At 37.8% G+C, this 25,888-nt stretch overlaps 1 protein-coding gene across 1 annotated transcript in view; it reads left to right on the forward strand.

The window, feature by feature from the left end:
* LOC129560936 (uncharacterized) overlaps positions 1–25,888 on the forward strand; it is a 131,690-nt gene that overhangs the window by 7,168 nt on the left and 98,634 nt on the right. Inside the window, exon 3 of the mRNA XM_088840758.1 lies at positions 7,481–7,536. Coding sequence (XP_088696884.1) covers positions 7,481–7,536 — 56 coding nt within the window. The remainder of the gene's footprint in view (positions 1–7,480; positions 7,537–25,888) is intronic.

Consider the following 25,888-nt stretch of genomic DNA (forward strand, 5'->3'; position numbering starts at 1 on the left):
TTTTTGCCATACCTGAAGCTGCCCCGGGTGTACATGTGTTCCTCATCTTGGCCACTGCACCACCAAGTTCTAGATACCTGGGATGCCATCCTGACCCACCCTGCTTGACCTGCTCCTTTTTCTAGGATGGACAGACCCCCCACACAGGAATGGATGAGGAAGATAGTGACACCCAGACCTGTGTCTCAGTTCTGCTATCTCATTTCATTTTCTCTTACTTTTCACTCTTCTTTGCAAGGACTCACAAACTTCATTTGTAGTTAGTGTCAATATATTATGCTACTGAGGCTTTCTCTTTCTGGATGCAAATCTTAAACACTCATTTTCTTTTTCCTTGTTTCATTATTATTAATTTTTTTGTTTGTTTTTTTTCATCTTTGAGGATTGATCTGTTAGGGGACAAGTAATATTTCCAAGGGGACCCTTAGGTATTACGTCACTAAGTGACTTGTCCAACTTCACAATGTGCCCTTGATTATGGAGCAATCAAGTAGAAAAGGAGAACAGCTCTCAAATTTTCTTTCTTAACTGAGTATGCATAACCACTATTGTACAGTTAATATGTATATTAACTAAGTGATTGTATGTTAGTAGTTTGAATTGACCAACTAAGGAGTTTTAGTTTTGAAGAGTGAAGGAAATTAAGTTACAGACAATGTCATTAAGTGGTCTTCTGGAAAATGCAAAATATACCTCTGTATTCACAATCCATAGACATTCTGAGACTTAGTCTGTGGTCTAACAATTCCACACTCTTCCTGTGAAGAGTTATTATCAACCCTGTTGATGAGAGCTGTGATTTTTGCCTGAAATTTCTAAATGAATGTGGTGAATGTCTACCAAGATGTTTGTCTTATCTGTCTAGCAAGTTGTTTGCATCATCTCGTTTCCAGATTATTCTGAAAATGAAATTTAATGTGCACCATTTTACCCCTTGAACAGTTATTCAAACTGCTTCTGCTTAGTTTTTTTTCTGGAAATATTATTAACAATATACTCCAGTAATAATCTAGCCCAAGATGTTCTTGTGTTATTTTGGAGCTAGTTGCTAGTGACTCATAGCACGTTGGTCGTCCAAGCTATGGTTAGACTGGTGGTCAAGTTAGGAAATTCTGTTCCCATTAACTCTCCTTTTCTTAGCCCAGAACGCCTCTATACTTTTTTTTTTTTTTTTGATTTGTCATGCTCATAGTCTCTGCTTGGTGTTTTCAAACCCAAAGTAGATGCAATGACATGCCATAATGAGTATTGTTCCTACTACACTTCCAGCTTAACTAAAAACAGGAAATACAAGTCATTTCATGGAAAAGCCCACTTTTGTGATATTTCCAACCCAAAAGGTTTGGATCAGTTTTGAGTATCTGAACTTTTGGCTTCTTACTTACAGTAAACCTTCTAACTTCAGAATTTTAACACCATTTCTACTTAGAAGATGATGCCTTCCATTTTTAGACTATGCTGACACATGAACTAGTTTGCTTTGAAACCATTTTTATTTAATGTTAGGATGTACTTGTAGCCAAGAAATCGACATGAGAAAGTTGTGTGAATCATAAGATTTAGAGCATACTTGTAGAAAGAGATAAACTTCCCATAGTTTCAAGACTTTTCTTACTTATTGGACAGTTTACTTAAAATGGGTCTATTTTTATGTTTTACCCAGTAAGTGAATATTTGATGTGTAAGTTTGTTACGTAAAATAAACCCAGAAGCAGAAATTCTAGTTTAGGTAAAAATAGTCTGACAACTTTTTTGGTAAGGATTATCAGGCCCTACCAGGAAATCTAAATTACTTTGCCCTTTACTAATCAACCAATTGACTTTTAGTAATCCTAGGAGGCAGAGGGAGTTTAAAGTTAGAACTTCTTGTGCACTGTATTTTTTCAAGATCCAGTGAGGTAAAAATCTCATTGGGTCAATTAAGAAAAGAAGTCACATGCTGTTATGTTTATTTGATTCCAAAAACATAGAGTGGCTTTGGACAATTCATTATTTTTCAGTGTCTGTGAGGGGCCTATTTTTTCTTGGTTTCTTCCATATTGTGTGACTGTGTGGACTGACCGTAATTAATTGGATGGATTGCATTGTTTCATTCATTCTCTTCTGACTTAGCTATGTACTGTAATCTTACAAAACCATTCATCATGGTTTTCAAGCGTGATAAATGGTGGCATGAAATATAATTCCAAGTTGAATTGTTAAATAAGTTTGTTTCATTTGCCTTTGTGAGATATAATTTACTACATTTCTATTTTCACCTTTGATTTAGTTTTAAAGGCAAGTCATCTCAAGGAAGGGAGATGAAAAAAATAATAATGTCAAGGAACATGGAGGTTAGAGATAACAGAAGCATTTTCAGAAGGATCAGGGCTCTCTAGCCTTAACCTTTATTGAGGAAAGATTTTAACTCAATGTTTGTTGAAGTTCTGAAATGACCAAATAGTAGTTCCTTTTGTTTCTTGCTGTTATTTAGCTGGAATGTACTGGACAGGATTAGAAATGACTGTTCTTTATTTTTTTTTTTATGATTCAGACAAAAAGGAAAGTGCCAGAGTTCTTAAAAATAATCTTTCTTTATGAGATTTCAAACCTTTGTGTAGACCCAGAAAGTGGAGACAGTATCTAGGTTTTTAAAGAGTTTATCAAACTGTACATAACATACTAAACTTTAAAAATTTTGCTCATGATTGAGTTGACAATATTATCTTCCATCCCAGGTCAACCCTCCTCCCCTAAACCTTCTTCCAAAGCCAGAAAAATAAAGTAAAAGATGGCTAATACCTGTTAAAATGCTGCAGAAGCCAAACATTTTTCTATTGTATCTGTATCACATGATATCCATTCTCCTCTGCGTAATTCTTGGAATATCACTCACAAGTTAAAATCTCACATTTAAGGTTTTTCGGCTCTAGCTGAATAATGCAGGATAAGTTAGAAAGTCCTAATGGTAAACTTATAAAGAAATGTTGACAGGGCTTGGACTCTCAGAGTGCTGGTGGGTACCATGATTATAATAATGGTTTCCTTTAAAACTCTTCCATTTAATGTTCCAAGCATTGGAATTTGTAGTTTTTCCTTTGGTCCAGAGATCAAAAACATGAACAATTTTATATTTCTTAGGCTGGACGGCCTCTGTGTTTCCACAATTTCTGTGGGAAAGCAATCCACTCTTTCTCAATTTTATTAAAACCACCATCTTGGCTCCACTATGTGCCATTACAAGCACTTTCATTATGTCTCATATCTCCTTTTAGGAAGTTGGACTCTGCTTATTGCTTTTCTCTGTTCTTATTGGTTTTTAAAAACTACATACTGTAAGTGAAAAATGGTTTAGAAACCGAAGATAGGGTAACACATGAGGTTAAAAAGGTATTGTGAGAGACAGATTGCTTGAGGTCAAACCCTTCTGCCACTTAGTATCTTATGAGTTAGGCAAGCTGTATGACTCTAAGCCTTGTTTCCCCCCCTGCATCTGTAAATTGCATATATTGATAGTATCTGCCTTGTGAGGTTTTTGTAATAATTAAATAAGGTAATGAATGTGAAGTGACTGGATCATAGTAAATTCTTAACAATTGGTGCCATTACCAGATTATTTAGTTATGTATTTAATTGAGGGGTATATCGGACTGGGGAGCTATTCCCTTCTCTGGGGAATCTTCCTGACCCAGGGTTCAAACCCAGGTCTGCAATGCAGGAGACCTAGGTTCAATCCCTGGGTCAGGAAGATCCTCTGGAGAAGAGAATGGCAGTCCACTCCAGTATTCTTGCCTGGACAATTTCATGGACAGAGGAGCCTGGCGGGTTACAGTCCATGGGATCGCCAAGAGTTGGACATGACTGAGTGAATAACATACACACATAGTTGCTTTATGATATTGTGTTGTTTCCTGATGTACAGTAAAGTGAATCAGCTCTGTGTATACATATATCCCCACCCTCTTAGGCCTCTCTCCCATCCCCCTCCATCCCATTCATTTAGGTCACCATAGAGCAATGAACTGAACTCCCTGAGCTATTACAGCAGATTCCCATTAGCTATCTGTCTTACACGTGATAGTGTATGTATGTTGTTCTGTTTGTTTGGAAATATTATTTAGTAGCAGTTACTGTCTTACTAAGAAACCTTTATTTTATAACAGGCATATTTTAGTGTTTTTGTTTTTAAATAAGATAAATTAAACTTTATTCATTCAACTGATCTTTATTGGGTACCTCCTATGTGCCAGTTGACGAAACACACCTTCTTCTGTTATAAATTATAGTGTTTGCCTTTGGCTTTTTCTGTTTTGTTGTGTTTTTGTGGTTATCAGATTAAGTTCCTCAGTATTCCTAATTTGCTAAAAAGGTTTTCTACCATGAATGAACATGAGTTATCAAATGATTATTTTTCCCTATAGCTCTTTTGAGATGACCATATGGGTCTTCAGGCTTCCGTGGTGGCTCAGTTGGTAAAAGAATCAGCCTGCAATGCAGGAGACATGAGTTTGATCCCTGGGTCAGGAAGATCCCCTGGAGAAAGAAATAGCAGCTCACAAGAGTATTATTGCCTGGGAAGTCCCATGGACACAGGAGTCTGGCAGGCTACTGTCCATGGGGTGGCAAAGAGTTGGACATGACTTAGTGAGTAAAGAACAACATATGAGTTTTCTCTTTTTCTTTCAGTTTGTTGAATTTTATTAAAAGATTTTAAATATTAAATCACCTGGGCACATTTAGTGGAGGCAAATCTTAGTTTCAATATTTATCCTTTTAATTTACAACTGAATTTAATTTTTTGCTTATATTTTGTGTCATGAATTTTATGTATGTGTTCAGGGGAGCGATTTGCTTGTTATAGTTGTATTTCTTTCACACAAAATTCTTGTTCAATGTTGATATCCCATGCTGCCCTCACAAAATGAGATTGGAAATATTTCCTTATCTCTTTTTTCTGGAAGTCTTTGTGTTAGATAGGTGTTATTTCTTCCTTGAAGGTTTCAAGCCATCACTGATGTAACCCAGATCTAAAGTTTTCTTCCTGAGAGAGAATTTAGAGATTTAATTTCTTTCACAGGTACAGTATTATTGAGATTTTTCAGTTTTTGTGTGTGTCAATTTTTCTTCCTTTTTTTCCTTCCTTCCCTCCTTCTTTCTTTGGAAGACTAGTAGTTGCTGATTTTGGTTCAATGTCTCAAGGGTATCAGATCCAAGGTCTTTGTGATTCTCTTCATATTTTCCTTGTGGTTGAGTGGTGGCTGCTGTGGCTGAAGCCACCATGTTCAAGTCTCAGGTTGGAAATTAGTGGAGGCAACTCATAGCAACTAGTGGAGTCCTTATGAAGAATGCAAAACTTTCTTTAAAGATTTAGGTTTCTGTCTCTCTGGCCAGAACTGTGTTTCATGGCCCTCACCTTACTGCAAGGAAAGCTGAGAAATGCTATCTGGACACATTTCTGTTCCCACAGCAGTGCAGGTTCTATAAGGAAGGAAGAAAGGAAAACAGATTGTGTAGACAGCTATCTGTGTGTCTATCATAGGTGTGACATTAGATGTGATTCTTAAGAAAATATATGCGGGCACTATCAAAGGTGATTTGGAGCTAGATGACTTGGTTGACATATTCTCCTAAGTCTAGTGGCCATGATATCTAGAGATTATTATACTGATGAAAGATTTGAAGGTGATATTAATGCTGACTTATAGTACAATGATACCTCTGGGATGTTTTCAGTTTTTTTTCTATTTGAAAGAAGTTACTAAGAAATAATTGACAGTAATAATAACCATCTAAGAAACATGTCTTGGTAATGTTAATTCATTTCATTTCATTCGTTGTTTGATGAAGCAACATGTTTATTGGGCACCTCTGTGTGCTAGGGACAGAACAGTGAAAAAGATAGACCAGTCCTATCTTCACAGACCACAAAGTCCAGCTGGGGAGACAGGCAATTAACAGGAGGCCCAATCAGAAAGATTATTATGTTTTGTACTATGGGATTTCCCTGGTGGCTCAGTTGGTAAAGAATCTGCCTGCAATGCAAGAGATCCAGGTTCAGTTCCTGGGTTGGACAGATCCCCTGGAGAAGGAAATGGCTACCCACACCACTGTTCTTGCCTAGAGATTTACATGGACAGAGGAGCCTGGTGGGCTATAGTCGCTGGGGTCACAAAGAGTTGGACATTACTGAACGACTAACACTTTCACACATGGGATACTAGGAAAGACAGAGTGATGAGATAAAGTCACTGGGGTGTGAGGGGTCAGGTGCTATTTCAAATAATGTGACCAGGGTGGAAAAGCCTGTCTGCAAAGGTTACCTTTGAGTTGAAGGATGAGAATGAGCTGAGTGTGAAAAAAGCCAGAGTATATATGTTAGGGTGAAGTGAGAAGAACAGATGCAAAGACCCAGAGGCAGAAAAGAGCCAGAAATAAGGACTTGAGGCTGGTGTGGGTGTATTTGGGAAGAACAGTGGGGTAACCTGTGGTGAAGGAGGCAGGGGTCTTTCCCCAGAGGGCCTATTCGGCCATTGTGTAGGAACCAGTGGAAGACTTTAAGTCATAAAGTTGGCAGTCTGGTTTATGTTTACAAAGGTCCTTCTGATTGCCATCTGAGAAGGACTGGAGAGAGGCAAGCAGGTATGTAGGGAGACCAGAAAGGAGGACCAGTTAGGGGGTTAATGCTCTGACCCAGGAGAGAGATGGTGCTCTGGATGAGAAGGGTTTCAGAGGAAATGGAGAACACCTGGGAATGTATGGTGGGGCAGAAACTGATGGTACTGTCCTATGGATTACACAGGGAAGTTAGGAAAAGCCTTGTTCCTAAATATTTTTAAAAATTTTAGTTTTTGTGTTATCTGTAAACTCTAATGGCGGCATCCTAACTGGGTTCTTCCAGTTCTTCTTAACTCAAACTTCATACATTAAAATGTTAATATCTACTGGGATAACTGTTTTCTTTTATCCTTTGATTAAAAACAGCAACAACAACAAAAAAGGATTTTTAACAGAACAATAATTCCAGCTTGGTATTTGCCCTTGAAGGTCTTGCCTGTGTCCTTTATCCTAAGGGAAATTCCTCCTTTCCTGTTTTTTTCTAGTTTACAGAAACAAATACCCAGAAAAAGATATATAATATAGTTTTTTTTTAGTAGAAAAGAGATTAAAAGAAAAGAGCAACAGCAACATCTTTCTCATATTATTTATATACATTACTGTAGAATTTAATGACCTGAAGAAAAGCAAATGGTTTTTTTTATGTAACTTTACTTGAAATAAACTTAATCTACACTAGTGAGTCCCTCAATTTGATGTGTACGTAAATCACATGGGGGTCTTGTGGAGATGAAGGTTCTGACTCAGTAAGTCTGGGTGGGCCAAGGTTTGCATTTCTACCAAACTCCCATCTGGCCCACAGACCACACTCGAATAGGAAAGATGTTAGCTTTACTCCAAATGGGCATTGTTCCTGCTCTTAATCACTTGTAATTTTATTTTTCAGTGTTCCAAGATCATCAGATTGGAGAAACTGACCCATTGGAACTTAAAACATACTTGGTAAGTAGGAGAAACAAATAAGGAATTTTTTTCCTCTCTGGAATTTATTTCTAGGTTTATAATTCACATTCTGTTTGGCCTAAGAAAGCCTGGCATATTGATTGTTGTCTGGTATGTTCTTTACCCTAATGACTAAGAATTTAATTACATTCCAAATTGTGACTATTTCCCTAAATATTCCCAGCTGCTTTCAAGATGAACTCTATAACATTACTAGAAATAGGCTCTGTGGCCTTTTTGGGAAGTCTGCAATATGATCATATGATCCCAAATAGCTTTATTCAACATGTGATGTTAAGAAGACCACAGAATTTTAGAGTATCTTTTCAAGTTAGCATTAATCATATGCGGTTTCCTTCTGAAAGCATTTCTTTCAAAATGACCCACATTTTGAAAAGAAAAAACCCATATCACTTTAGATGAGATATTGATGGAGAGGGTTTGACTCAGAAACTTTATCTAGAAATAATAGATTAAATTTTTACATTATTTTTATTATTATAAAAAAGCACAAACTTCTGAAACATTAAACTTTTTATAGAACTATATTGCTTAAAAAGTTAAGTTAGGTCTAATCCAAGTCCTAGAGATGTGTGTATGTGTGTTAAGTTGCTTCAATTGTGTCTGACTATTTGCAGTACTTTGGACTGTAGCCCGCCAGGCTCCTCTGGCTATGGGATTTTCCAGGCAAGGATACTGGAATGGGTTGCCATTTCCTCTTCCAGGAGCCCTAGAGGTAATAAACGTTAATTTGCTGGCGTCTATTCTTTCTCTACATTTTTTTCTGGGCATTGCTAATATTAAATGAGTATTAGTTCAGTTCAGTTCAGTCGCTCAGTCGTGACCGACTCTTTGCGACCCCATGAATCACAGCACGCCAGGCCTCCCTGTCTATCACTAACTCCCGGAGTTCACTCAAACTCATGTCCATCGAGTCGGTGATGCCATCCAGCCAACTCTTTCTCTGTTTTCCCCTTCTCCTCCCGCCCCCAATCCCTCCCAGCATGAGAGTCTTTTCCAGTGAGTCAACTCGTCGCATGAGGTGGCCAAAGTACTGGAGTTTCAGCTTTAGCATCAGTCCTTCCAATGAACACCCAGGCCTGATCTCCTTTAGAATGGACTGGTTGAATCTCCGTGCAGTCCAAGGGACTCTCAAGAGTCTTCTCCAACACCACAGTTCAAAAGCATCAATTCTTCGGCGATCAGCTTTCTTCACAGTCCAACTCTCACATCCATACATGACCATGGGAAAAACCATAGCCTTGACTAGATGGACCTTGGTTGGCAAAGTAATGTCTCTGCTTTTTAATATGCTATCTAGGTTGGTCATAACTTCCCTTCCAAGGATTAAGTGTCTTTTAATTTCCTGGCTGCAATCAGCATCTGCAGTGATTTTGGAGCCCAAAAAAATAAAGTGTGACACTGTTTCCACTGTTTCACCATCTATTTCCCAAGATGGGACCAGATGCCATGATCTTTGTTTTCTGAATGTTGAGCTTCAAGCCAACCTTTTCACTCTCCTCTTTCACTTTCATCAAGAAGCTTTTTAGTTCCTCTTCCCTTTCTGCCATAAGGGTGGTGTCATCTGCATATCTGAGGTTATTGATATTTCTCCCGGCAATCTTGATTCCAGCTTGTCCTTCTTCCAGCCCAGCATTCCTCATGATGTACTCTGCATAGAAGTTAAATAAGCAAGGTGACAATATACAGCCTTGACGTACTCCTTTTCCTATTTGGATCCAGTCTCTTGTTCCATGTCCAGTTCTAACTGTGGCTTCCTGACCTGCATACAGGTTTCTCAAGAGGCAGGTCAGGTGGTCTGGTATTCCCATGTCTTTCAGAATTTTCCACAGTTTATTGTGATCCACACAGTCAAACGCTTTGGCATAGTCAATGAAGCAGAAATAGATGTTTTTCTGGAACTCTCTTGCTTTCTCCATGATCCAGCGGATGTTGGCAATTTGATCTCTGGTGCCTCTGCCTTTTCTAAAACCTGCTTGAACATCTGGAAGTTCACGGTTCACATATTGCTGAAGCCTGGCTTGGAGAAGTTTGAGCATAACTTTACTAGCGTGTGAGATGAGTGCAATTGTGTGGTAGTTTGAGCATTCTTTGGCATTGCCTTTCTTTGGGATTGGAATGAGGAGTGACCTTTTCCAATCCTGTGGCCACTGCAGAGTTTTCCAGATTTGCTGGCATATTGAGTGCAGCACTTTCACAGCATCGTCTTTCAGGATTTGAAATAGCTCAACTGGAATTCCATCACCTCCACTAGCTTTGTTCCTAGTGATGCTTTCTAAGGCTCACTTGACTTCACATTCCAAGATGTCTGGCTCCAGGTGAGTGATCACGCCATTGTGATTATCTTGGTTGTGAAGATCTTTTTTGTACAGTTTTTCTGTGTATTCTTGACACCTCTTCTTAATATCTTCTGCTTCTGTTAGGTCCATACCATTTCTGTCCTTTATCGAGCCCATCTTTGCATGAAATGTTCCCTTGGAATCTCTAATTTTCTTGAAGAGATCTCTTGTTTTTCCTATTGTGTTGTTTTCCTCTATTTCTTCGCATTGATCACTGAGGAAGGCTTTCTTATCTCTCCTTGCTATTCTTTGGAACTCTGCATTCAGATGCTTATATCTTTCCTTTTCTCCTTTGCTTTTCGCTTCTCTTCTTTTCACAGCTATTTGTAAGGCCTCCTCAGACAGCCATATATACATATAAATGCACCTATATTTTATATAGGAATTAGACTAGGTCATAATATTGTTCCATAATTTCCAAACAGCAGTACTGAATGCCTGAAATCACAACAGATGAAATCTTTGGTATGTTTTCTTTTCACAGGGAAATAATAGATTTTAATATTTTCTATGTCAATACTTTTTAGGTATATACTATCACACTACTTGTAAACCAAAGGGAGGGGTTATTTAATTAATAAGCTTTATTACTAAGTTACAAGTGCCAGTACTATGTACACGAGTACATAAAATTGAAGTCAAAATTATTTTGTCAAAATATGTTTGTTACAGATTGCTAGTTTTTAAATACCCAGATTATCATTTTTAACAGAAATATGACCTTTGAAAACCTTGTAACTCCAAGAAGTAGGCTAATTTTAAAGGCCTTTGATGACCTAATTATTTAAATGCCATTCAAATTGGGATTTACAAAAATACATATTTAGCCAAGAAGTATTTACTTAGCTGAAAACAGGAGCAAGAGATTCTCCCTGCTATTATAATATTATTCAATTTTTTCTAAGCCCTCTCCATTTTCTGCCTCTTCTACATTTTATTTTATACATACAGCATTTTCTGTAAGTGTAAATACTTACATAGCACATTTTAAAAATTATGCCTATAAAGCCATCATCTCTATAGGATTTAGAAAAATGCCAAATGTCTTTATATTCTTTCCTTATCCATCTCCTGTTTCTTTCCAAGAGGTAACCTCTATGCTGAATTTTTCATTATTCATTCTCTTAAAAATTATCACATATCCACGTGAATTAAGATATAACTTACACCTAAGTTTTTTAAGCTTTTTAAAAATGGTTTCATACTTATCTTTCTAGTCTTTTTCTACTTGATATTGTTTCTAAGATAATACACATTAGTGTCTGTAGTGGTAGGTCATTTCTTTTCATTGCTGTGTGATATTTACTTTGTGATTGTATCAAAATTTGTCATTTTAGAAATGGAGGTTTGATTTTCCAATTTTTACTGTTATTATGAAACATACTTCTCTAAACATTCTAATATACTTCTGATGCACAAATAAGGAGTTTTTTTAGGTTGTTTTTATTTTGGAATGGAATTGCTGAATCATAGCAAGTGATCAGCTTCTCAAGATAACATGGAGTTCTTTTTCCAAAGTACAATTTTTTGTTTCTACAAGCAGATCAATTCCCATTGATCCGTCTCTTGGTTTTGTTATTTGTCTTAATTTTTTTTAAATGGGTATAATTTTATTATCTTAATGTGAAGTTTCTCAACTATTGCTAGAGTTGATAATTTTTATACATTTATTGACAATTTGTGTTTTCCCCTCTATTAAATGGTGATTTATTCATTCTTTTGCTCGTTTTTGTATTGAGTTATTTGTTTTTTCTTATGTTTCATTTTTCATTTAAGGACTTTATTATTTACTATTTTTTTCTAATTTTTAAGCAGGGAATGCATCTAATGCTGTGTTAGGTATGGATTCTCCTTCTAGTAATGGCAGAGTAACTCAGGTCAGATCAGCCATTCTAATGAGAACGTTATACACATAAACAATATATACATAAGTCCACAACATATGCATAATTTTATATCCACACATGTAGTTGCATACACACATATTGCGTGTTTGTGATTATATGTATGTGTGTATGTGTGTGTGTGTGCGTGTATATATATCACAACTATCTGAAGCTATTTGAAGACAAAAAAGGTGGGCAGAAATGAAGATGCATTGATACTTCAAAGAAGAGAATAGCATTAAGTGAGTTTCCTATATTCCCACTCAGCATTATTTTCAGGGTTACCATAGAGACTGAGCTTCCTAGGTGGCGTTTGTGGTAAAGAAGCCACCTGCCAATGCAGGAGTCAATAAGAGATGCTGGTTAGATCTCTGGGTTGGGAGGATCCCCTGGAGTAGGATATGGCAATGCACTCCAATAGTCTTGCCTGGAAAATCCCATGGACAGAGGAGCCTGGTGGTCTACAGTCCATAGGGTCGCAAAGAGTTGGGCATGACTGAAGTGACTTAGTACTTAGCAGAGAGGTTGGAGAGTGAGGGTGAAAATCTTAGAAAGGAGAGAAACACAGTGGGAGAATTCAAAATTCTTTGTGTTAACTCTGTCCAAATATCTGGTTGACCTCTGAAGTATGCATGTGTGGTAGAGGGTAGCCACCTAATGCTGAAAGGATTGAACAGAGATTTAGCAACTGACCACCACAGGGCAAACAGAATTTGGACTTTGAGTTTTCCTAGGTATTTTCCTGCTAAACAAACAAACAAATCATTTCTACTCTTCAGAGAAATGTAACACACTCTCTACAAGAATCAGGATGTAAAACAAAATGACTAAATATATGAAGAGAACAGAGAAGTGATACACATACTCAAGAGAAAAAGTAATCAATAGAGACTTATTCCAAGAAATTGTAATCTGCAGATAAGATTTTAAAGCAACTGTTAGAACCATACACAAATGTAAAGAAAAATATGATCACAATAAGTCAGTAGAGGAAATTTCAACAGATAAATACAAACCCTATTTGTACAAACAAAAAAGAACCAAATGGAAATTAGAGAACTGAAAAAACACAATCTGAAAGGGAAAATAAATTGCCGGATGGGCTTAAGAGAAAATTGAAGATGACAGAAGAAAAAGCCAATAAACGTGAAAATAGCTAATAGTAATAATTCAATTTGAATCTAAATAAAGAGAAAAAAAAGATTTGAAATAAAAATGAACCAAGACTGTCACTTGTAGGATAGTATCAGAAGGTCTAATGTGAATAAAAGTGGGGTCTGAAAAGGAAAGGGAAAACAGTGCAGGAAAAAGATCTGAGGAAATAATGAACTAAAAAGTTCCAAAATTTGATGGAATATATATTTGGTTTTATACCAAATCCTGCCAGCTTTGTTGTCAGAAATCTCTATGAATCCAGCCTCTCTTTACCATTCTCCTACCTTAGTTGGCATATTAGGTCTCTAGATCAAAGAGAATGATGTGAGATACAGCAGTTTCTCTTTGGTGATCAACAAGCCAACTGTTATGGGTTGAATTGTGTCCCCCCCAAAAGGTATGTTGAAGTCCCAATTGCTGGAATTTATGAATATAGCTTTATTTGGAAATCAGTCTTTACAGATGTAATCGAGTTAAGATGAGTTCACACTGTGTTAGTGGGCACTAATCTAATGACTGGCATCCTTGTAAGAAGAGGGAAATTTGGACACAGACACAAACAGGGAAGAAGGCTTTGTGAAGACAGGGAGAGGTTAGAGTGATGCATCTGCAGACAAGCCAAGGAATACCAAGAACTGCCAACAATCTCCAGAAACTAGGAGACTAGAAAGGACTCCTCCTTTAGAGTCTTCAAAGAGAGCATGGCCTTGAAAACACCTTGATGGACTTCCGGCCTCCAGAACTTGAAGGGAATACATTTCTGTTGTTTTCACCCACTCAGTTAGTTATTCCAGTCCTAGGAAACTAACACTTCAAGCAGCAGAAAAAGAATCATCCAAGTTTTAAGATGCAGACAAGCAACCTCTCTGCTCCCAGATCTTTCCAGATCTAATCAGGAGCTCTCTCTCTCCCTCCCAGCCTCTAGGACAGGTAGCATTTCAGTCTTCTACTACAATCCTTCCTGTGCAAGTGCTACAGAACAAATAAGGCTTCTTTATGAGACATGGGCTGTCAGCTTCCAGCCTTCCCCAAGGGTATCCACAGGTCTCCTGAGGCAAAGTCTCCTCAGGCCCTGCAGAGTCCAGGTTGTCACCCAACCTCCCCACCTGAGGCCAGTGTGCCTGCCTGCCAAGACTAGGACACAGTGCCTGACCTCATATGCACCCAGCTCTTCGAGCCTGCCCTCTGCAGCCAGCTCGTGTCCCCAGAATGGAAAAGTAAATTATTGACTAGGAAGGAAGAAAGTACTTTGGAATAGGATAAGGCTGTACTTTGAAATATATATGCACACAGACATATATGCTTGCCTATATGTGAACATGAATTTGTATATTTTACTTCCTTCTTCACATACTTTTACAGGCTTCCTATTTTTTTGGTAAATAAAATCTAAAATAAACTCTAAGCTTGGCATTCGAGATCAGCTGCTCTGTTACCTGACAACTCCTTTTATGTATTCTGTAATCTAGCTGAACTCTTTGATTAAGTGCTTCCCATCTTTCAAAACCTAGATTGAATACTAACCTCTGCAAGAAAACAGTCTTTCCTCATTTTTACACCCTTTTTGGAGGGACCACAATACTTTGGCTTTATCTCTCTAATTGCATTATGCATTGTATTGTATGTTTTTGTTCATTTGTCCGAGCCTTCTTTCCTGGCAAGAAGAAAGCTTGTTGTTATTAAAAATTAAATTAATGGTACAGTATATTTGTGAAAACTGAAAGCACAGAAATTCTGGAATGTTTTCCTATGGGTCATCATTGTCACTGCCACCATTGCAGTAGCTAAAACCTTCTGAGGGTTTATTCTGTTATAGGAAATGAACTAACCAATTAATAACATAAATTATTTAACCTCTTTCCACTAATGCATGCTGATTACTCATTTATCTTTTTCTCCAACATAACCCGTGGCACAGTTGCAGATACTCAATAAGTGTTTGCTGAAAGATGAATCTAGAGGGAAAATATATGTAGAACGATGAGATTCTGAGCTTCCTCTCTTGATCTCAGTAGATATATCGTTTTAATGAAAATTTTGGCTGAGTTGATCCATTAGGAATACTACTCCAATGAAAATATCTATCTTGGAGTATGCTGTATAAACTAAGGAGGATATTTATGAATGATGATGTGATACTGAAGAAAAATTCTGAATCATAATCCTAGATTGTTTTCTATTTAATTATGTATCATACAAATGTAAGATAAACTCTTTATTTTAAACCATGGACCTTATGATAATGCAGAAAAACATACTGAAAGCAGTATTTAAAATGCATCATGGACTGTCTTATATGTTTAATTCCATCATTTAATATGTGAACTTATATGTGAACTAATACAGCTATGAAGTTTCTCTATAATAACTGAATTTGTTATGTTTAAATGCTAGTATAGGAACTAAGCACATATGTTTTTAAAAACCTGTGTTTTTTGTCACTTACCAGCATTGTGAGCTTGGTCACTGGTGAGTGATTATTTTAAACCATAGTCCTTATGATACATGCAGAAAACCATACTGAAACTAGTATTCAAAATGCAGAGTAAACTGTCTCGCATGATTAGTCGTACCATTTTGTGTGTGAGCTTGTGGAGAATAGTAGTAGTGTTAGTCACTCAGTTGTGTTTGACTCTTTGTGACCCCATGGTCTGCAGCCCACCAAGCTCCTCTGTCCATGGAATTCTCCAAGCAAGAATACTGGAGAGGGTAGCCATTCCCTTCTCCAGGGGATCTTCCTGACCCAGGGATCAAACCCAGGTCTCCTGCATTATAAGCAAATTCTTTACCGTCTGAGCCACCAGGGAAGCCCTAACCTATAAAACTCTAAACCACAGCTACGAAGATTTTCTGTAATAATCGAAATTGTATGTTCAAATATAAACATAAAGAGTCAAGCATGTATGCTTTTTAATAACTTTTTTTCCCCTACTACCTCCAAGCACTGTGAATTTGGTCACTGTTGACTGTTTAGAGCTCAACACAGTTCACAAGAAGCCCCTAAAAATCAAGCCTCCTTTTGGACTTGACATTAAATTCAAACAATTTTGTGAAGCAGTTCAGATCTTCTGGTTTTTTCTTTCTTACTTTGTATTTCTTTCCGTAAGAAAGCAAAGTCTGACCTATTTTTAGGATTTGGCCCGTGAAATTGAACTTGGTGGTTTTAGTTTCACTGTTGTTGTTTTTCTTCTTTTAGGTAAAAAAATAAAGCATGGAAGTCCTGGCTGCCATGATTAGAAAAGCATTAAAGCTTTCTTCTTTTAATTATACACTTAAAGGCATACGAGGGTAGACGTGTGCTTTCTATTTCCTGGAAATTGTGGGACTTTAGTTCCCTTAAACCCTTTTAACCTCTTCTTTTAAATAACTCACTGACTTCTAATGGCCCTTGAAAGAATGACATCATCAAAACACCTAAAATAATCTACCTGGATATTATTTTCCATTTTGTTTTTGGGGATTTTTCACCATCAAGAATTCTGTTTTTCTTTTTTTTCCTGCTGTTATTCTCCGTCTTACTCTTTGCCTATCTTATAGAGTCCTTCTTTCCTTAGCTGAGGAAGATTGACATCAATTCCTTTACCACACCAGGATCTTAGCATGAACTTAAAGGAGATCATTGAATATTGAGATTTTTCCATCCTAACAGGATGGCTCTTATTCCCTTTCCACACTCTCCTGAGTCTCCTGTAAATTCTTATTAGAGTAAGTGTGAGAGGAAACACATGATTTATTATCAAGTGCTTCTATTACTGAAGTTAATGAATATTAAATATGTAGGCTTGAACTCGTTTTCAAATTTGGCAGGGTTTGAATGCACATATATGTTCCATTGCCTTAGGCAGTTATAGGATTTCAGTTCTGGGAATAAGGATTATAAATATAAGGAAAAGAGGATAAACAATTAAAATGTTTAATCACCAAAACTCTAGAAATTAGGGCAGATTGACCATCTCAGTAGATTGAAGAACCACAAACTGAGTACCAAAAAGTAACTGTCATCACTTCTGTTCCAAAGTTTGTTTTAGAGGTTCAGTAGCATCCACTGAACTTTTCCCCTGACTATCTTAACACATCTTTTTCGTTTTTGAGAATCTGGCCAAGATTGGAAACAGAGGTGTGAAAGAATTACGACAGTGGCTGTTTTTTCAGTACTTTTGGTTAGAAGTAAAATAAGCACGAAAATCTCTAAAATGTCTTAAGAAAATTTGTCCCCAAGGAAATTCTAGCTTCAATTTTTTTTTTTTTTAATACAGGGTTCAGACATTTAGGTTCATAGTTGAATAAGCATTGTGCTTATATGGATACCAACAGTAATTGCAACTATTCAAACATCTTACTGTCTGTAGGGTTCCTTTCTAGGATTTCCATTGTTCTTTCACATGCTTTTCCCTCCTCTGATGGCTGCACAGAACCAGGCAGAAGAGTTTGGTGGTGTTCCTTCTGTTTTACAAATGAGAAACTTAAACACAATATTCATGGCAAAGTTTATTTGTTGCTTTGCATATAGTAGATGGAAAAACAGTGGAAACAGTGTCAGATTTTATTTTTGGGGGCTCCAAAATCACTGCGGATGCTGATTGCAGCCATGAAATTAAAAGACACTTACTCTTTGGAAGGAAATTTATGACCAACCTTGATAGTATATTAAAAAGCAGAGACATTACTTTGCCAACAAAGGTCCGTCTAGTCAAGGCTATGGTTTTTCCCGTGGTCATGTATGGATGTGAGAGTTGGACTGTGAAGAAAGCTGATCACTGAAGAATTGATGCTTTTGAACTGTGGTGTTGGAGAAGACTCTTGAGAGTCCCTTGTACTGCAAGGAGATCCAACCAGTCCATTCTAAAGGAGATCAATCCTGGATGTTCATTGGAAGGACTGATGCTAAAGCTGAAACTGCAATACTTTGGCCACCTCATGCGATGAGTTGACTCACTGGAAAAGACTCTGATGCTGGGAAAGGTTGGGGGCGGGAGGAGAAGGGAACGACCGAGAATGAGATGGCTGGATGGCATCACTGACTCTGTGGACATGAGTATGAGTGAACTCCGGGAGTTGGTGATGGACAGGGAGGCCTGGCGTGCTGTGATTCATGGGGTCGCGGAGAGTCGGACACGATTGAGCGACTGAACTGAACTGAACTGAACTGAACGCATAGGCATCCATAAATGCTTTTAAGTTTCTTGATCTAGCTGTAGATCAAGATTATTCTGAAACACAGAAGTGCTGAGGTCTGTTCCCAGTATCATTTGTGAATACTCCTCACTTTATAAATAATCTAAAAAAAGATGTATTCAGCACTTATCTATGCAAGTTGCTGTGCTTGGTCTGTACTTTACTAGAATTAATATATTCAGTAAGTTGTTCTGCTATTTTTGACTGTATACAGAATGATAATTTAATATTGATTTTAAAGTAGAGAAGCAGTCAGATAAATCCAAATTCATGGAAAAATAATTAGTTTATGATTAAAATTAAGTAGGATTTCTATCCCAACATTTATAGGAGTGATGTGGATACCTATAACTGTGGCAAATGAAAGTAAACAAACTGAATACATTGCTATTCATAGCATTTGACTGAATACAACTCATTAGCTTAAAACCTGGTTTGTAAGCACTCTCTCACGTGATGAGTATGATGAAGTATTAGTATGATGAAGTTTCAGAGACAGTATTACTATGTATGGTAATACTTGGGGCTTCCCTGGTGGCTCAGATGATAAATAATCTGCCTGAAATGCAGGAGATGGGAGTTCAATCCCTGCATCAGGAAAATCCCCTGGAGAAGGGACTGGCAACCCACTCCAGTATTCTTGCCTGGAGAATGCCATGGATGGAGGAGCCTGGTGGGCTGCAGTCCATGAGGTCACAGTATGTTTGACTCAATCTAACAGTACTTTCTAAATATTTGAATATCATTCTTCATGAATATATGTGTATACCATATACCTTTTACTTACTGAGTCACTTATTCTTAAAGTATCTATACAAAATCCACATGAAAATGAAGATATTTATGAGAATATTTAATCTATATTGTATGTTTCATAAAATCTAGGTTGTTGTTGTTGTGCTTCTTGATTTGAAGCCAAATGTGGAAACTAGAACATATAGAAGATGTAGTTTGAAACCATATAACTTAGGAAATGATGTCCTATAGTTATCAGGGGGAAAGGGGTGGGGGGAAGGATAGCTAGGGAGTTGGGGATGGATATGTACACACTGCTATATTTAAAATAGATGACCAAGAAGGACCTACTGTATAGCATAGGGAACTCTGCTCAGTATTATGCAACAACCTAAATGGGAAAAGAATTTGAAAAAAATAGTGAGTGCTCAGTCATGTCTGACTCTTTGCTACTCTATGGAATGTAGTCCACCAGGCTGTTCTGTCCATGGGATTTTCCAGGCAAGAATACCTAAGTGGGTTGCCGTTTCTTCCTGCTGGTGATCTTTGCAACATAGAGATCGAACCTATACCTCCTGCATTGGCAGGCTAATTCTTTACCACTGCACCACCTGGAAAGCCCTGAAAAAAACTGACTGTACTCCTAAAGCTAACACAACATTGTTAATTAACTATGGTGGTGGTGGTGGTTTAGTTGCCCAGTCATGCCCAACTCTTGCGACCCTATGGACCAGGTTCCTCTGTCCATGGGATTTCCCAGGCAAGAATACTGGAGTGGATTTCCATTTCCTTCTCCAGGGGATCTTCCCCACCCAGAGATCGAACCCCCATCTCCTGCATTGCAGGCAGATTCTTTACCACTGAGTCACCAAGAACTTACATACAATTTTATTTTAAGTCTTGATTAAAAAGTTGTCAAATTCAATACAGTAAACCTGCTATAGAGGATGTAATTTTGTAAAGATATTCAGTTTTAATGATCTACAATGAACAGTTTCAGATATATTGATTTTAACTTAGGAGAAAGAAGAACCTTCTGGTGAAAACAACTGTTGGATGTTTCATTTGACTGCCTCAGAAGTAGTAAATTTCCTATCAATGGAGATGGTCAAACAGATATTGTAGTGGGGATTCCAGCATTGGATTAGGTTTGACTAAGTTATTTTGGAAATCCCAATGATTCATAGCTAATGGCTATGAGAGAGGATCTCAGAATATTACTTCTGGAAAGAACTTTAGAAATTCTAGTATCACACCTTCACTTTTCAGTAGAGGAAACACCCTAAGGGAATGCAAATCTCTCATCCAAGGTCAAATAGCTAATATGTTTTAGGGGGGTTATTTGCAAGAAGTTTTATCCTTTTGATTTTATTTAGAGCCTGGTAAATGAAACTGTATTCTCAGTGAACTATCTGCTTGTTTAATGTAGGGAAAACTGGACTCCTGCTGAATGGAGAAAGTCTTTTATTTCAGGTTAGTAATCTGACAGGTATAACTCACAAAGAATTTGTATGTTACCTGAATAATTGAAAATAATAATTTTAAGCTTATAGTCATTTAAAATAATTCATGTAATACTTCTGTAGCAATGGAAATGGGTCTCTTAGGCTTTATAATGTAAGGATCTTCCAGAAAGAGCAAAGGGGAGGGTCACGATTAAGTTACAAAAGAAAGGTGAGTACTTAAAAGAGTTCTAAATTCACTTCCCTTTGTTATTAGCCATTCTGTATGGGATATGAGGTAGGCAGATACCAGTTGGTACATATTCAGTACTAGAAAAACCATTGGGTTGGTTAAGACTAAGTATTCCCATGCTGACTGGTCATTTGCCATTTCTTTGAGCTGTCTGAATGTTCCACCTTCTACTAACCCTTCAACTACCCTGGCTGCTTCACTTCTACTTAACACATATATCTCCTGATGTTGTAGCAGATGAAAGGTTAATATATTAGTTGATTGGATACTGAAAATTAATTTCTAGTGGAAATTATATGACTTTTGTTCAACAAAGTTATTTTAGTCTACCAAAGGCAATCTCTAGAATCTATTCTTTCAGTTATTTGGTAACGACCATAAAAGAGAAAACAATTTCTTATGAATCTCTGCCATACAGTCTGGGGACATGTTTATGAAGGCCTTTTGTTAAGTCTTTAAAGAATTTCATTGTATTCAAAAATAATTCAGAGCATTTTTGAGATGAGTTCAGTTGTTAAGTCATGTCTAACTCTTTGCAGCCCCATGGACTGCAGCTTGCCAGGCTTTTTCACTGCAGCTCTCCTGTTCTTCAGTATCTCCCTGAGTTTGCTCAAAGTTATGTCCATTGTGTCAATGATGCCATCCAACCATCTCATCCTCTGTCATCCCTTTCTCCTCTTGCCCTCAATCTTTCCCACCATCAGGGTCTTTTCCAGTGATTCGGCTCTTCACATCAAGTGTCCAAAATATTTGTGCTTCAACTTCAGCATCAGTCCTTCCAATGAATATTCAGAGTTGATTTCCTTTAGGGTTGGCTGGTTTGATCTCCTTACAATCCAAGGGACTCTGAAGAATCTTCTCCAGTACCACAATTCGAAAGCATCAATTCTTTGGCAATCATCCTTCTTTATGGTCCAAAAATGACCATACATGACTACTGGAAAAGCCATAGCTTTGACTATACAGATCTTTGTCAGCAAAGTGATGTCTCTGTTTTTTAATACGTTGTCTAGGTTTGTCTGTCAACTTTATCAGCTCATAGTGAATAGAAGAGGATGCAAAGCTCCATCTATTTAATGCCAGTGGGAGTTGTAAGGACTCAGAAGCTAGGCTTCATCTCTGTCTTTCAGGAACATCTGGGCCTGGGTTCCTTCACAGGCCATGGCTTAATCCAATCCCTATCCAGACCCTGGTTCAGGACTTGGGCATGTTTCCAGGATCTTTAGCCCTGTAAACTCAGCCTTGGTTCAAGAGACTCCAAAGTTAGAGTGTAATTTATCAATCATGGAGCTCAGTAAAACCCTGTCTAGAAACTTCAAGGCTGGACTATTTAGGAACCCATAGAGTTGAATAATACCTGCATGATGCAGGGAAACCACTGTAGCTTAGAATGCCCTGTTAATAGCCTAGTATCTTGTTAATAGTGCAATATCTTGTTAATTTCATCATTGGTTAACAGTTGATCCTACCACACCTTCCTAATTAAAGTTAGGTTTAGGAGTGAGTACCGTATATTCTTCTTTTCTTCCTCCACAGATTTATTTCAGTACTTTAATAGACATTCAAAAATATGTGTGAATGGATTTATTTTATAGTTTTAAAAGGAAATGCATTATGGTGTGGTAGTGATAGAGAACTCGGGGAGATTTTTCTGATAAGTAAAGAAGAATTCAGAAATACTTTTTAAATTTATTATTCTTGGGAGTAAAGGAAGGCAATTAAGCTTACATTTGATTTAAGGAAGGAAGAAAGGTTCTTATTCACTAAACAACTGCGTGCTGAGTCATTTCAAATTAAGAACTCATTCCTTCGTTCTGCTGCTGCTGCTAAGTCACTTCAGTCGTGTCCAACTCTGTGCGACCCCACAGATGGCAGCCCACCAGGCTCCGCCGTCCCTGGGAATCTCCAGGCAAGAACACTGGAGTGGGTTGCCATTTCCTTCTCCAATGCATGAAAGTGAAAAGTGAAAGTGAAGTCGCTCAGTCGTGTCCGACTCTTCACGACCCCATGGACTGCAGCCTTCCAGGCTCCTCTGTCCATGGGATTTTCCAGGCAAGAGTACTGGAGTGGGATGCCATTGCCTTTTCCTTCCTTCATTCTAGGATGCCCTAATTTACTTCTGTCATGCTGTAGTAGTCATTGAGTAAAACCAATAAAAACAGCTTTTCTTGATGCTGTCCAGTGTGTTTGTTTTTCCTGCCAGATAATCTGGAGGATATGCCTTTGATAGGACTATGTGCCAGTCAACTCTGAGGAGCACAATTTCTAGTAGTATTTTACTTGAGATAAATAACAATGAATACTGCCATAAACTCCCAAATTCCAACAGCTTCACACAATAATAAATGTACTTCTGGCTCACACCTGATCCAGAGTGGATCAGTAAGCAGTCGCTTGTGGTCTTTCAGGGATCTCATCTTCCTCTACCAATGTTTAGGACTTCAGAGTCTTCTAATGGCTCCTCTATAGCCATCCAGAAATTAGGGTAACAGAGAAAATCTTAAGGGAAGTTTCTTAATGCTTTGTCCTGAATTATTGGGTAGAATCATGCAAGGGATTCAGTAATGTAGCCATGCATGTAAACTGAAGGGGAATGGTGGTGTCATCTAGCTGCGGGCTGAGGAGGCAGAAGAAAAGAATTTTGGTGAATACAGAAGGATCACAGCCACCAGCCAAAGCCTGTTGTTTCAACTACAGTTAGCTTTAACAGTGCCGTGCTTAAGAATTGAGACTTCAGAATCATAAAGTAGCTCATTAAATAATTCTTTGCTTTGGCTTCTCTTTAGTTTCTTTCACTTTTGTTATAAGAGTTTTCCTTCAAATTTTAAAAAGTGAATTTCACAAGTCTAAAGACTCCCCCTAGGGAAACATACCATGTAGCTTTTGCTAATAAATTTGCAGAATGTAGGAATCTTGGTGCCAAAAATCAAATAAAAACCCAAGTTATATACATTGAAAAAATTGAGGAAAAAATGGCTTTCTTATTGAGTTTGTTCATATAGTACTTCCTAGACTTAATATTCGGAGAAGGCAATGGCAAGCCACTCCAGTACTCTTGCCTGGAGAATCCCATGGATGGAGGAGCCTGGTGGGCTGCAGTCCATGGGGTCGCTAGGAGTCGGACACGACTGAGCGACTTCACTTTCACTTTTCACTTTCACACATTGGAGAAGGAAATGGCAACCCACTCCAGTGTTCTTGCCTGGAGAATCCCAGGGACAGGGCAGCCTGGTGGGCTTCCGTCTATGGGGTCACACAGAGTTGGACACGACTGAAGTGACTGAGCAGCAGCAGCAGCAGACTTAATATTAAAGAAGGTAGAGGGTTTGTTGTTGTTGCTTTCTTCTGTATGATTCTCTTAGGAAGTATGCTTTTAAGAAAAGTTGTGGCAACCTACCAAATGGGAGAAGTATTAGCAAATCAGACATCTTTAAGGAGTTAATATCCAAAATCTATGAAGAACTCCTATAACTCAATAGCTGCTGCTGCTGCTGCTGCTGCTGCTAAGTCACTTCAGTCGTGTCCGACTTTGTGTGACCCCACAGACGGAAGCCCATCAGGCTCCCCCGTCCCTGGGATTCTCCAGGCAAGAACACTGGAGTGGGTTGCCATTTCCTTCTCCAATGTGTGAAAGTGAAAAGCGAAAGTGAACTCGCTCAGTCGTGTCCGACCCTTAGCGACCCCACGGACTGCAGCCTACCAGGCCCCTCCATCCATGGGATTTTCTAGGCAAGAGTACTGGAGTGGCTTGCCATTGCCTTCTCCGATAATAGCAAAAAAGTCCAAACAGTCCAGTTAAAAAATAAGTAGAGGATCTGAATAGACATTTTTCCAAAGAAAACATACAGATAGTCAACAGGAACATGGAAAGATGCTCAGCATCATTAATCATCAGGGAGAATCAGAATCTCTTTGAGATATCCCCTCACACTTGTCAGAATGGCTGTTTTCACAAGGGTAACAAGTAGCAAGTGTTGGTGAGGATGTGACAAAAAGGGAACTCTTGTTCACTGTTGATGAGATGTAAATTGCTATAACCCTATGAGAAACAATATGGAGGTTCCTCAAAAAATTAAAAACAGAACTAACTTGTTATCTAGCAATTTCACTTCTGGATATTTATTGGAAAGAAATGAAAACACTAATTTGAAGAGATATGTACACTGCATGTTAACTGTGGCATTATTTATAACGGCCAAGAAAGATACGGTAGCAACCTAGGTGTTCATTTATGGGTGAATGGATTAAAAACTGTGGTATATATATTTTACAATGGAATATTATTGAGCCTATAAAAAGGATAAAACCTTGCCATTGGTAACAACATGAGTGGACTGATAAGGTATCATGCTAACTGAAATTTCAATTGCTGTTGCTGTTTATCAGTAAGTCAAGTCAGACTCTTTGTGACCCCATGGACTATAACCCGCCAGACTTCTCTGTCCATGGAATTCTCCAGGCAAGAATACTGGATTGGGTTGCCATTCCTTCTCCAAGGGATCTTCCCAACCCAGGGAGTGAACCCTCATCTCCTGAATTAGCCAGTGGATTCTTTACTGCTGAGCCAATTATCATGCTAAGTGAAATGTCAGATAGAGAAAGACAAATACCATATGATCTCATTTATATGTAATCTAAAACAAAGAAAACGTATCCAAACTCATAGAGAACAGATTGGTGGTTGCCAGAGATGTGGGGTAGGGGAGCAGGTGAAATGGTAAAGGTGGTCAAAAGATACAAATTTTCAGTTATAAAATAAATATCGTGGGGATGCAATTTATTGCATGGTGGTTGTAGTTAACTATACAATATTGTATATTTGAAAGTTGCTATGAGAGTAAAAGAATAAATCTTAAAAGTTTTCATCACAAGAAAAATAGTAAGTATCTATGGTGATGGATGTTAACTAGATTTATGGTGATCATTTTGCAATAAATACAGATATTGAGTCATTATGTTGTACAACTAATATAATGCTATATGTCAATTTTATGTCAATTTTACATCAATTTTAAAAAGAGAAAAAATGCTTTGCTTTACACTGATGGGCAGATCTATGAGAATTTATGTAGCAAGAGTCCTTATCCTGGCTGGTGTCTGAAACTAAGTTTGGTAATTAAAAGACTTCACTTTGAATATTTTCTGGAATGAAAATTATTTCAGAGATATCCAAACAGAAAATATTGACTAGATAGAAACCATGATGCAGTTAGAGGAGTAAAACAGTACCATACCTAGCAAGCACATAAACTGTTAGTAAGCTGACCTTTGGAAGGAAAGTTATGACCAACCTTGATAGTATATTAAAAAGCAGAGACATTACTTTGCCAACCAAGGTCCGTCTAG

This window comes from Moschus berezovskii, chromosome 10, assembly GCF_049115385.1.
Source record: "Moschus berezovskii isolate FMDL1 chromosome 10, NW_MosBer_1.0, whole genome shotgun sequence".
Classification (NCBI taxonomy): Eukaryota; Metazoa; Chordata; class Mammalia; order Artiodactyla; family Moschidae; genus Moschus; species Moschus berezovskii.